The following is a 13,420-nucleotide window of genomic DNA, read 5'->3' as shown; positions in this document are numbered from 1 at the left end:
TGGGATGGCGGGGGTGTTGTCCAAAGGATCCAGAGGACAAAATGGTCCACAGTTCCCTTACTGATTATTCAGTTCCCTGTGATCAATTGCCGCTCCACTTTCTCTGCCATTGATGTCCCTCCATGTCAATAATATTGCCCAACATGGGTCTCCACCCCATCCGTGTGAGATTACTCATATTCTGACATGTGAAAAGACAAGGCTACAACCTCAGCAGTTATTTTTCTATGTTCACAGAGTTGTTTTTGAACCCCATCTGAAGCTGGAATGGTTTAACCAAGCGCCCTTCCACACAGCCCTGTATGCCAGAATATCAAGGCAGAAAATCCCACATTATCTGCTTTGAACTGGAATATATGGCACTGTGGACTCAGATAACCCAGGGCTGGTTGGTTAGAGTCGGAACGACCTTTCCTGGGCTTTGTTTCAGCGGGGAGGCGGCTGGCGGGTTGGACGACAGCGTCCGTGGTTGCCATGGCTGCAGACGCGGCGCCCTACCCACAACCCTTTGAGCCGACAGGTGGCTTCCGGCGCCGCTGAAAAGGGGGAAAGAAGGTCACGCGACGCCGCCCGGAAGTAGGGCAAGAGGTGCAGGGACAGAGCTATGCGCGTGTTACTCCTGGCCAGTTTGCGAGCCCGGACGGGGAATGGCACCACCGCTCAGAGGATCCAGTAAGTGCCATCCTGGCTGAAGGCAGCGGTTCTCCGTTCAGCTCAGCAGCCTAAGTCCCATCTCAAAGTCCTAGCGTTGGAGGAGACCCCAAAGGGCCATACAGTCCATCCCCTTCTGCCAGGCAGGAAAAGCACAATCCAAGCACCGACAGGTGGCCATCCAGCTTCTGCTTAATCACATCCAAAGAAGGACTCCGAGGCAGAGAGTTCCACTGTTGAACAGCTCTTCTCACAGTCAGGATGTTCTTCCTAATGTTCACGTGGAATCTCCTTCACTGTCGTTGGAACTCTCGGCTCCATTGAGTCCTAGGGCCCTTCCACACAACCCTATATCCCAGAATATCAAGGCAGAAAATCCCACAATATATGCTTTGAACTGGGTTATCTGAGTCCACACTCAGATAATGTGGGATTTTCTGCTTTGATATGCTGGGATATAGGGCTGTGTAGAAGGGCCCTAGGGCCCTGTCCACACAACCAAAGGTAAAGTTAAAGGTTTTCCCCTGACATTAAGACCATGTCCAACTGGGGTTTGGTGCTCATCTCCATTTCTAAGCCGAAGAGCTGATGTTGTCCGTAGACACCCCCAAGATCATGTGGCCGGCATGACTGCATGGCATGCCGTTACCTTCCTGCTGGAGCAGTACCTATTGATCTCACATTTGCATGTTTTCGAACTGCTAGGCTGGCAGAAGTTGGGGCTAACAGTGGGAGCTCACGCTGCCTCTTGAATTCGAACCTGCGACCTTTTGGTCAGCAAGTTCAGCAGCTGAGCGCTTTAACCCATTGCTCCACCGGGGGCTCCTCCACACAGCCATATAACCAAAAATATCAAAGCAGAAAATGCCATAATATCTGCTTTGAACCGGAATATATGGCAGTGTGGGCTCAGATAACCCAGTTCAAAGCAGACATTGTGAGATTTTATACAGCTCTGTGGAAGGTGCCATAGGGGCAGTGTGGAAGGGTCCAGTGTGGAATCAGGGCCCTTCCATAACAACAACAACAACAATTTTTATACCCCGCTTCCATCTCCCTGAAGGGACTCAGGGTGGCATACATAGGGACAATCCCAGAAAAACATAGGTTAAAACATGACGCAATAAAATAAAATAAAAAATAAAATCAAAATAAACCAAAATAAAATAAACACTTCATCTCCCAGAAATCCTAACAGCTGGTAAACTGGCTGGAATTTCTGAGAGTTGTACGCCAAAACACCTTGGGACCCACAGGTTGAGAACTCCTGGTCTAGATCAAGGGAAGTCATGGTGCCCCTCTCTTCTGCTTTGGTCAGATCTCACCTGGAATAACAACCCAATTCTGTGTGAAGCAATTCAGGAAGGATATGGACAAGATGGAATGTAATTCTTTGAGTTTAAGACTCGGGGGGGGGGGGGTGTTCTTATAATGAAGGTTCCATTAATTCCGACCAGAAAGAAAGTAAAGTTTACTTTTCTCTCCATCTGTTGCCCTTGTATAAGATGGTTTTGCATGTTTAGTCCTTAATATTTGATAAGATTATGAGAGCTCTTCAACAGTGGAACTCTTTGCCTCAGAGTCTGGCGGAGGCTCCTTCTTTAGAGACTTTTAAGCAGAAGCTGGATAGCTGTCTGTTGGGGGTGCTTTGATAGTGCTTTTACTGGATAGCAGGGAGCTGGTCTAGATAGCCCATGTGGTCTCTTCCAACTCTATGATTCTAAAAGGAGTCCTTAAATGTACTCCTGTGAGGAGGAATTTGAGGAAGTTACTACTGAAAGGTCTCACTCTTATCTTAAGAGTGGGTTTGCATGCAGATCTTTGTAGCAAGCCCATACAAGAGCAGGAAGTGTTTTAAATAGCTTGGTTACAAAGTATTTAATGCAGTTAATACTTGCAGAAAGTATTTAAAACAGCCTAGTTACAAAGTCAAGAATGATTGACAACTGGAAAATAGAGGGAGAAAATGTGGAGGCCGTGACAGACTTTGTATTTCTAGGTGCAAAGATTACTGCAGATGCAGACTGTGGCCAGGAAATCAGAAGACACTTACTTCTTGGGAGGAGAGCAATGTCCAATCTCGATAAAATAGTAAAGAGTAGAGACATCACACTGGCAACAAAGATCCGCCTAGTCAAAGCCATGGCATTCCCTGTAGTAACCTACGGATGTGAGAGCTGGACCTTAGGGAAGGCTGAGCGAAGGAAGATAGATGCTTTTGAACTGTGGTGTTGGAGGAAAGTTCTGAGAGTGCCTTGGAATGCGAGAAGATCCAACCAGTCCATCCTCCAGGAAATAAAGCCCGACTGCTCATTGGAGGGAAGGATACTAGAGACAAAGTTGAAGTACTTTGGCCACATCATGAGGAGACAGCAAAACCTAGAGAAGACAATTATGCTGGGGAAAGTGGAAGGTAAAAGGAAGAGAGGCCGACCAAGGGCAAGATGGATGGATGGCATCCTTGAAGTGACTGGACTGACCTTGAAGGAGCTGGGGGTGGTGACGGCCGCCAGGGAGCTCTGGCGTGGGCTGGTCCATGAGGTCACGAAGAGTCGGAGACGACTGAACGAATGAACAACAACAAACAAGTTACAAAGTATTTATGGCATCAAAGTAACTATTTTGTAACCAAACTGCTTAAAATGTTTTCTGTAAAGTATGAAGCACCAGTGTCATCCTGGAAATTCTGCAGCCTCGCTTCCCAACATGTGATACAGAACAAGCCCTGTGTCCACAGGACCAGTATTCATGGTTTCATATACATACTCGTCCAAAAATATGTTCTTTGGGCATTTTCTGGGTCTTCCAGTGCAAGACTATGGTCTTACTGGGGCAGAACGTCTTCAGTTTCAAGAGGTTTGCTAGTATCTGTGGTTTCGTATATCCCTGCCAATTCCAGAAACATATCCTCCTCAGAAATAGGGTGCATATATATAACAAAGAATATTCTAAAACAAAGCTGGGCAGTGTATGACTCTGGGACCACGTTTGGCTCCCCAGAACTGTTTTTCTAGTATTATTATTATTATTATTATTATTATTATTATTATTACCCAGCTTTACCTCCCCAAAGGGGACTCAAAGTGGCTTGATATACAAACATTAGTATACAATTTAAAATATACAAATATGTAATCATTAAAACAGAATTAAACACAAACAGCACTAAAAAAAAATCATAATTAAAATCCATCAAACATATTCAAAGTTAAAAACCTGGATCCTTCCAAAGTCCCAAAATGGCAAATTGTTTTAATATCAAGTCATTTTCTACATGAATTGCAGAACCACCCTGTTTCATATTTTATAGTGTTCCACCCATTTCGTCTTTTTATAGAACATTAGCAGTCCATGCATCGCTTGGATAGTTCCAGGGGCCTTACATTTCTTGCCTGGATGTTCATAAAGAACCAACAGCCAGTGGCTTAGGCACTAGCATTGTTCCAGAGACTAAATAGCACCTATCTATTCTATCTTTCAGCAGTTGTCCAGTATCTTATGCCTTTCTTCTCACCTCCTTCCTGATAGTATTAACTTGGAAATGTCAGGGCTCAAACCCAGGTCTACCTGCCTCCAAATCAAGTTCTCTACCTGGGGTGGAACTTGTGACTTTCCAAAAGTTTCACACCGTAAGTCCCAGAAGCCCCACCCAACATGGACAATGGTGTGGGGTGGCGGGGGTGTTGTCCAAAGGATCCAGAAGACAAAATGGTCCACAGTTCCCTTACTGATTATTCAGTTCCCTGTGATCAATTGCCACTGCACTTTCTCTGCCATTGATGTCCCTCCATGTCAATAATATCACCCAACATAGGTCTCCATCCCATCCGTGTGAGATTACTCATACTCTGGCATGTGAAAAGACAAGGCTACAACCTCAGCAGTTATTTTTCTATGTTTACAGGCTTGTTTTTGTTGGGGAGCTTTCAAACAAGAATCCCATCTGAAGCTGGAATGGTTTACCAAGCGCCCTTCCACACAGCCCTGTATGCCAGAATATCAAGGCAGAAAATCCCACATTATCTGCTTTGAACCGGAAGATATGGCACTGTGGACTCAGATTACCCAGTTCAAAGCAGATATTGTGGGATTTTCTTCCTTGATATTCTGGAATATATTGCCGTATGGAAGGGCCCCTAGAAAAGGGTTTATTAGGTGTGGTGTGGGAAGCCTTCATAGTATGATAGAGTTGGGTGAGACCACATGAGCTATCAAGTCCAACCCTCTGCCATGAAGAAAAGGCACAACCAAAACACCCCTGACAGATTGCCATTCAGCCTGTTTAGAAACCTCCAGAGAAGGAGACACCACCTTCATTTTACGTAACATTGTAGACAACTTTCAACAAATATTAATATTTTTCCATTTTATTTTTTAAAACCTCTTCCTGTGCCCAAAGGGAACATCTGGAAGCTGCCGGCCACGTGTGTTTCCTCAAGGATACGTTTAGCTGTGACTCCTCATTGGTGGTCTCAAAGCTCATCTCCTCAGAGAACTTTGATGCAGCTCTGGCCATTCATCTTTATAAAGCAGGCAGACTCCTGCAAGGTACTAGATTTTATGTTGTGGTTCTTTCTCTCTCTTTCTCTCAGAAAAAACAGAATCATTTTTTTCAAAGTGTACTCTCAGATTACTTTGCACAGTTGTATGTGAGCCCAAGGAAAGGAGCATGGAGTGTCAGCCCCTTACTAATTGAAACATTACAAACTAATGAAAAACAAATTCCAAAACACAGGCCAGCTGCACAAAGAGCTGGTGTACATTGTAGTTTTATCCACAGCACACTGTCTGTGTAGCTTGTCTGGTACTGTCTACACTAGCTTTGTCCAACACATGGCCCTCCAGTTGTGTTAGATTAAAACATCCATCTTCCCGAACCAGCATGCCAAACTGTGCTTGTGGGATATGATAAAAGTTGGTGCTAGGAGGGCTGCTTTTAAAGTGGTTGCAGGGGAATGTTGTTGGATAGCAGCAATCCATAATCTCTCATTATGGAATGTACTGGCTAGAGCTAGAACTGATGGGAGTTATGAGCCAACATAGCCCGGAGGGCAACACATTCTCCAGAGTGGAAAGTGCAAAATCATCATTGTAACAACCAAAGTTTTGAAAACGTACCCATTTATTTATGTGTGAAATCACTCAGACTCCCCCAGCTATCATGGCTACTGCTCCTGGGAGGGAAGATTCTAGGAGTTTTGGGCCAAAAAAAGCAGTGAACCTGCATGATTGACAATCACACATGTTCATATAGGGTGGGGATGGATTGGAGGATTTTACCTGGCTGTGTCAATATAACATTTCACCCTGTTAATAAGTAACATGTATTTCATTTTGTGTTAGACTTCAGCAGCTCCAACCACTTTCTGACAGGTACCTTATTAATTGTAACAAACCACTTTATTCCACAATTTAAAAGCAGTTATGTTGCTAATTACCAGCCATCACCGTTGCCATTTGTTAACTTAATGAGGTATAAAACTGTCCAGTTAATTGTTCTTCCTCAACACACACACATGCAGCCAGCTCATACCTTTTCAGTAATGTCTTGCTTAGTGTGATTGGTTCTAAGAAAGGAGTGCCAGTTATCACATCCTGCCATTGGCTGTAGGAAGTACTGGTCTGGAAAAGTCAACTGTCCTCCTCTGTGTGAACAGGAAGACACCCAAGATCATGGAACAGGTTTGACTGGTGAGGTGGGGCTATATTTGGTTCGGATTAGGGAACTACTTTCAGTGCTTACTTCAGTGGCTTGTATAGTGACTATACTTCTACACATAAATATATTTGGGAGTAAATCCAGTTGAAATCAGTGGAATTTAATTTCTGAGTCTGATCAAAATACTTTTATGGTAAAACAACACAGGTCATTCTCCACTTCCTCTATGAATGACAATGGTAGTTTAAGCCAGGAGTGTCAAACTCATTTTCATCAAGGGCCACCTCAGCCTCATGGTTGTTTTCAGAGGCCACTGAATCCATGGAGGGCCAACTACACATTTTTACATAGTGATTGTTGCACTTTAGTTTTTACCCAATTTGGATCCCCAGATGTTGTAGAACAACAACTGCCATCACTTTTGATTATCTGCCATGTGGAGTGGGGATAGTGGGAATGGCAACCCAACAGCCCCTGTGGCTTTGAGATTGGGAAAAGCTTAAAGGGCATTTTAACATCAGACATCATACCTACAAGCCTTGGATCTAAATCTAAACCTCACTCTCTTGACTGACCAGAACAAACTGCAACCATCCAGATGTCACTCCCATCAACTCTATTCATGAGGTCTAAAGGTGAGAATATAGGAGTTGTAGTCTAGCATTTGGAGGGCTACATAAAATGACATGAAGGAGAGGATTTGGCTCATGGGCCTTGAGTTTGATGCATATTGTTTATGCAAACTACTCCTTCACCTCCACTGTACAGATCTACGTTAATAGGGTTGTTACAAGCATGGCAGCCAGTCAGTATAGTTTTGCCAGGAGGAGGAAGCAGTACTGTCTTCTTTCAGTACAGTGCTGGCTATTTTTTACTCATAAGTAAATCCCATGGAGTTTAGTGGTTCCTACTTCAATTTCTAGTATGTGATTGCCATTTTTTATGGATGTTGAAAATCTTCTGCATCCAAAGAAACTTGGGACAATAGATGCAGCTCTTGATTAGGGATATTAATGCTATGTTGACAACTAGATTTTTAACTTTTTGCATATTGCAGGCAGCAGAATTCCTTTTGGTGTCATCTTTGGAGGCACAGACATCAATGAAGATGCCAAATGTGAAGAGAAGGTCCAGGTTATGGAGAAAGTGTTGAATGAAGCCAGGTAAGGTCGCAGTTTTCACAGTTTCTCCCTCACCCCAGTAGTGGTAATTCCTGTCATTGGAGTGATATGTTGTAGTCCTAATTAAAAGGAGCTACCCATAGTACATTCTTGTTCCTGCCTTATTGTGGATAGGACTCAATTAAGACCCTAGAGCAGATTATCTGTTTGCTGACTCAGAACCCATCACCACTGTCACACTTGAGAATTGCCAGGAATCTCACCTGACCGTTTAGTAAATTTGTTCTTTTCTACAAATCATAGCACAAGCAGGCTGTAACCCTGGCCACTGAGATGAGTACTGCCAACTTCAAATGTTTTGGGGAAAGAATAATTAGGAGATGGCATGAGAACTATGTTATAAATATTACAAGCCCTGAGTCAAAATGACCTTGCTGTCCATAACTGAATTGGAGAAGAAGTACTGTGCCATAAGCTGCTCAGTTACTTTCAAGAAACTTTCTTGACATCTTTGAGTAGCTAGGCCAGTGGGGCCAAAGATATGAGATGTACTTGCTTTTCGTTTTGGCAGGGACCTTTCTTTTTGCTATTAATCTATAATTTGAAAGTGTGATTGAATTAAAAATTCTTTAAAAAGGACAGCACTGCCACTGAAATGGCCTTTTCACAGCTGCTAGTCCATCGCAGAAAGGGGGCAGCCTACCCTTCTTTGAGAAGAAATTCCACAGTCTCAGAGTAGCCACTGAGAAGGTTGTGTTGCTAATACCCTTCGACTTGAGAAAAATACTAGCAAGTGCCACGGTATAAAGTCAATCCCTTGGTCCCTCTAGTCCTCTGCTGTCAACACTACCTGGCAACATCTTTCTTAGAACCACAAACAATGGTATTTTCTCATTGGTGAAATTTACATGTGGGATCTTCTGTGTTTAACATAGGTGATCTCTCATTGGGCTCTGGGATTTCCCTTCTCTAGCTCCTCCTCTCCCCCCCCCCCCCAAAAAAAAAACAAACCCTCAAAACAATTGGAAATGCTGAAGAGAATGTCCTGTAAAAACACAGATTTGTTCTACCAAATTGTTGATAGGTCTAGCTTTTATAAAGTAATCTTATCATTTTATTTTATTTTTTATTGGACTTGTCTTGAATGGCAGATATGCTCCTTAAGAGTATGCTGCTCAATTTGATAGCTCATGGCTCAGTTTGATAGTCCTTGCTCTCCTGCTCAATAACGTGATTGGAAATATCATTTGCAGTAAAGGTCATTGGAACTGGAGGGATTTGGGGAGAAAGTCTTTTGTTTATCTTCCTTCAATTTCTGATACACCTTAAAGCTGTCAGGTTTGGACACATATAGAACCTGTTGTGACAATTAAATTCCAGTTAGGGAAATATGCAATTAAAGAAGAGTCTTGTTTATGTAAGAATAACTGCCTCTAAAAGTATGCAATTGGGAATTGTAGTTTGGTTCAGGCTGGAAGAATTCTGCTCTCTTTATAACCTGATGCCCAGCATCTCTCCTCCATTCTCCTGAAACATCTGCTGCACTGACATCTTCTTTCAACATGGTGTTTCCCACCTACAAATCTCTATTGTTTTGCTCAATTCTGTCCCTCATTCAGGGAAGGGATATAGAGCATCTCCCTGTGCAGGGGTGGGTGGTTTGTAGCCACAGCCAAAGATTGTGGATAACGGAGGCTTGTCTGCAACACTTAGAGAGAACTACTGCTTACCATTGCAGTAGAATCAATTGTTTTTCAAATTATATTTAGTAGCGGAAGTGTGCCAGCGCAACCCAGGTCCATAGCTAATACAGTTGGTCCTTGGTTTTTGTGGGAGTTATGGACACAGCCCCCACCCCATGAAATTGGAAGAACTATGAAGATCTCTGGGAGTCTTTTGAGGTCGGGTAGAAGCAGCACTGCTGCAGCAACTCCCAAAGGACTCCCTTGCTACCCTGCTGTTTTCTCCGCTCCCCTCCTCACCCCCTGTTTTTAATTAGACCTCTCACTTCCCTTACCTTCCTCCATTTGCTTGATCCTTGCCTTTCTCTGCTTGCTCACCCCTGCCTATTTCTCCTGCGACCATGGCACATGTGGAGAGGTGCAGGTCGCAGCAGAAGGAAGGAGCCTGGGAAGTCAGCTGGGGTGAAAAGCACAACTGTGCCTTCCCCACATGGAAATGGATGTGAAGGTTGATGGTGCTCCACTGGGGGTTCTTCTTTGTAGGAGGGGGCACCAGAGTCCAGCTAATGCTACTGCTGCACCCTGGAGCTGCGTCCCTCTGTCCTCTACTACTGCCTCTTCTCCTTCCTGTGTTTAAGTGGAGGCTCCAGCTGGAGGCGAATTCCATGAAGGTGACAGCAGAGAGCCTTATTTGCACTAGCTGGGAACGTCAACAGCATTGTTCAGGTGAAACAGACACATGAAACACATAGTATTAGGAGGAGGAAGAGGAGAAAAAGCAGGTCCTACATGCTTCAACCATCTCAGCTGCCTGCCAAACCCTGTTCTGAAGAGGTCTGTTCCTCCTCCTGTTGGTATGTGTTGCCTATGCTTGTTTTGCCCAGGCCGCACCAACTGGGGCATAGGAGGTAGCAGTCTTCATGACCTGAGTAGCAGGTGAGGGTAGATGGGGGAAGGCAGGGGAGGGTTGCAGCATCCCACTGCTTGCCATGTTTGTCCTCCATTCACATTAGCCATGGGATAAAGAGGTGGAGGGTGAACAAGTGAGCAGAAAAAAGCAGGGAAGGAATGGGTGAGAGAAGAAAGCAAGTGTGTGGGTGGAGAAAGGTAGTGAGAAACTGGACATCCCTTCCGTTCTCTGCCTGCCTGCTTTCACCTAACCTCTCCACCCAGGTGCCCAGTTTTTCCCTGCATTTCTGTGCTTGCTGGCTTGTTTGCTTCCTTTCTCCACAAGGCACTAAGAAGGGCATCAGACACATGAGCAGTGTGTCTGATGCCCACCTTTACTTTCTTTGCCTTCACCACTTCCTTGCTTCATTCCTCCACCTGGGCACCCAGTTCTTCCTCTTCTTGTCCACTGCCTCCCTCCCTCTGAGAAATGAGAACGGCACTATGCAAGCAGGCAGGGAGAAAAAAGCCGGGAGCAAATGGGTAGGTGGTCAGAGAAAGCTGGGTTAGAAGCAGGTGGGTGGAGAAATATAGGAAGAAAGCCGGCAGGCAGTGGCAGAACTCCTTGCAGGGTGCCTGACTGAATGGTGGGTGCTGCTGCAAGCTGTGTGTGTGCTTGTTTCACTGGTGGCAGCATGCCACCCCTATACTTCAGTTTTCTCCATGCCTCAGTATCCCCCTCACTCATAGGAATATTCAAGCCATGTTGCACTTTCACAGCTTCCCTCAGTTTCATGAGGCTTGAAGTCCCTATTTTAAAAGGCATAGGCAGCAGCAGAGGCAGCAGCAAATAATCTGCCAGTAATCATGTTCACAAAAGTGAAACATACAAAAGGGGAGAGCCAACTGTACTCCCAAAGGAACCTATAAGGCCTTCTTTTTTTGTCTCTTTTTATTTAAGCTGAGATATCTTACCAGCAGTATCTCAGAAGGCCCTATCTGTTTTCTATCAATATGGCCATTTAGCAGAAGCTGGCAATATTTTACACTAAAGTGGAAAAAAAACACCCAGAACAGTGCAACAAATGCATAGTTCTAAAGTGAAAAATCAGTTTTCAGCCCATACCTTTACGGTCAAGATGTAATTGACAGCAGCCTCATAAACTTTCTTGTCACAGGTTAACACCTTTTTATTCACCAAGGCATTTGAAGTATCCGTCTGCTAGCTGCTCTGGTATTTTGAATGCTGTTGGCATTTGTGTATTTATTTTGGCTTCTGTTCTTGTTCTGGGTTTTTTTTTAGTAGGGTGAGTCATGGGCATCATTTTTATAGGTATTTAGTATCTATAAAAATTTAAGGCTAGCTAGAATATATTTCAAACAAGAACACATTTGTAACTTGATGAGAATGTGATTTTTGAGTAAATATGACATGTATGATACAGACCCTTTCTTTTCATTGCCACTAGGTTTGCCGTGTCTTTCACTGAGGCAATGAGAGAAAAAGCCATATCAAATTGGGTATGTAACGCCACTGCTTCTGGTAGTCCTGTCTGTAGCAGTGTACCATAAGATTGTAGTGAATGTTGTGCTGTTCTCAGAAAAGCTCAGGTGCCTACCTCCTTTAACTGTTTTGCTATGATTGTTTTTCTTATTAATTATTATCACTAACACTTGGAAAATGTACTTTTTTGGAGTGCAACTCTGAGAATCCCCCATCCAGTCTGGTCATTGGCTGGTGATTTCTAAGAGCTGCAAGCCAGAAAAGAAACTTCTCTGAGTTGTAATTATCGTGTTGTTTATGTACAAGTCTTTTACAAAAACATGTAAATGGACTCTGTGTCTAATAATAAAACCAAGTTAGAGATTCCTCCCTCAAAGGGCTTGCATTATGCAGGTGAAAATTCCTGCCCCATACCATCTTGCTCCATGCCATTTGCATTTTCAAGGTTTAAAAAAGAGAAGCATCTTCTCCATTGCTTTGATATGTGGTTCTTCTAGCTGGAGTAGTCTGGACTTGAACCTAGGATGTATACACTCCAAAGAGGTGTTCTCTCACTTGCATTACCATGGGAGAGGAAAAAGGGGGAAATATGGCTGTTAGGGGAAACTACCCTAAAATATAGCAGAGCATCCAAAAACAAACAGGATAGTAAAAGTTGAGAATCAGTTCACAGCTAGCAACGCATGAAGTGCCGTGTGATATGGCTGTAAAGAATTCAGAGCTTCGGCAGGCAAAGATGCAAAGTACAATCTTAAAAATCACAAAAGGTTTATTTACAACTAGCTGTACTCGCCACACGTTGTGTGGCAAACGTTCCCTCCCTCTTTCTCTCCTTTCTTTCTCTCCTTCCTTCCCTCCCCGTTTCCTTCCTTCCCTCTTTTTCTTCCCCTTCTTCTTTCTTCCTTCTCTACCTGTTTCTTTCTTGCTTTCTTTGCTCTTTGGTTCCAGCCTTCCTTGTCTCTTTCCTTCCTTCCCTCCCTCCCTCTTTCTCTCTTTCGTTCCTTCGCTCCTTCCTTCCCTCTTTCACTTTTTTATTTCCTCTCCTTCCTTCTCTACCTTTCTTTCCTTCCTTCTCTCCTTCCCTCCTTCTTTTCCTTTCTCTCCCTCCTTTTCTCCTACCTTCCTCCCCCCTGTGTGTTTTGTGTGTGCATATATGTGTGTATATATTTTTGTATCTATTTGTGTATATGTGTATATATGTGGTTTTGCACATGCGTTGTAATGAATATTTGTTTGTGTGGCTTTGTTTGTTTTTTGCTTTTTAAGTCCCTTCTGCTGTATTTTTCAGTGGTTTTATGAGTGATGGTCACTTGTTGGCCTGATAGGTGTCTTGTGTCCAAATTTGGTGTCAATTTGCCCAGTGGTTTTGAGTAATGTTAATCCCACAAACGAACATTACATTTTTATTTATATAGATAATAAACAATAACTACGTTTCTTAATAGTAAAGAACTGGGTCTGAGCTACTCTTAACACCCATCTCTTCTAAGGTTTCAAGAGAGGGGAAAACACCAATCATTACATCTCTCTGACACACATGCAGAGAGAGATCTCAAAACACACAGCACATTCTCCCATGTAAGAAACAGAAGTCAGATTTAAAAAGGCTTGCAGTAGAAAAGTATCCATTCTACACAACCAATCAGAATGAGAGTAGAAACAGGGAGGAGAGAAGAAATACATGCAATACCAACTGTCATACAAGAGCAATGGGGGAAGGGAAACCCTTAGTCTGTACTAAACTAACAAACTGCTCCTTATTGAGGACTTGAGACTTGGCGAGTGTGGGTTGAATTCCACTATTTTTTTTTATTCCAGCTAAGAACGGGATTTCATTATATGATGGCAGACTGTACCTTCACTATCTTTTTCCTGTTACTTTCCCCAACATTTCTCCTCCCCTCCATTTCTTCCT

General features: G+C 43.5%; 1 protein-coding gene across 3 annotated transcripts in view; it reads left to right on the top strand.

The window, feature by feature from the left end:
- Nucleotides 1–511: 511 nt before the first annotated feature.
- GLT1D1 (glycosyltransferase 1 domain containing 1) overlaps nucleotides 512–13,420 on the top strand; it is a 70,630-nt gene continuing 57,721 nt past the window's right edge. For 2 of the 3 annotated variants that reach the window (XM_060785595.2, XM_060785594.2), the window contains exons 1-4: nucleotides 512–672; nucleotides 5,051–5,199; nucleotides 7,368–7,473; nucleotides 11,471–11,522. In XM_060785595.2, the coding sequence (XP_060641578.2) occupies nucleotides 605–672; nucleotides 5,051–5,199; nucleotides 7,368–7,473; nucleotides 11,471–11,522 (375 nt within the window). In that variant the 5' untranslated portion in view covers nucleotides 512–604. The remainder of the gene's footprint in view (nucleotides 673–5,050; nucleotides 5,200–7,367; nucleotides 7,474–11,470; nucleotides 11,523–13,420) is intronic. The other variant, XM_060785597.2, reaches the window with a different exon arrangement.

Source organism: Anolis sagrei, chromosome X, assembly GCF_037176765.1.
Source record: "Anolis sagrei isolate rAnoSag1 chromosome X, rAnoSag1.mat, whole genome shotgun sequence".
Lineage (NCBI taxonomy): Eukaryota > Metazoa > Chordata > Lepidosauria > Squamata > Dactyloidae > Anolis > Anolis sagrei.
Note: the sequence above shows the minus strand (reverse complement) of the source record. Positions and strands in the feature narration are given on the sequence as shown.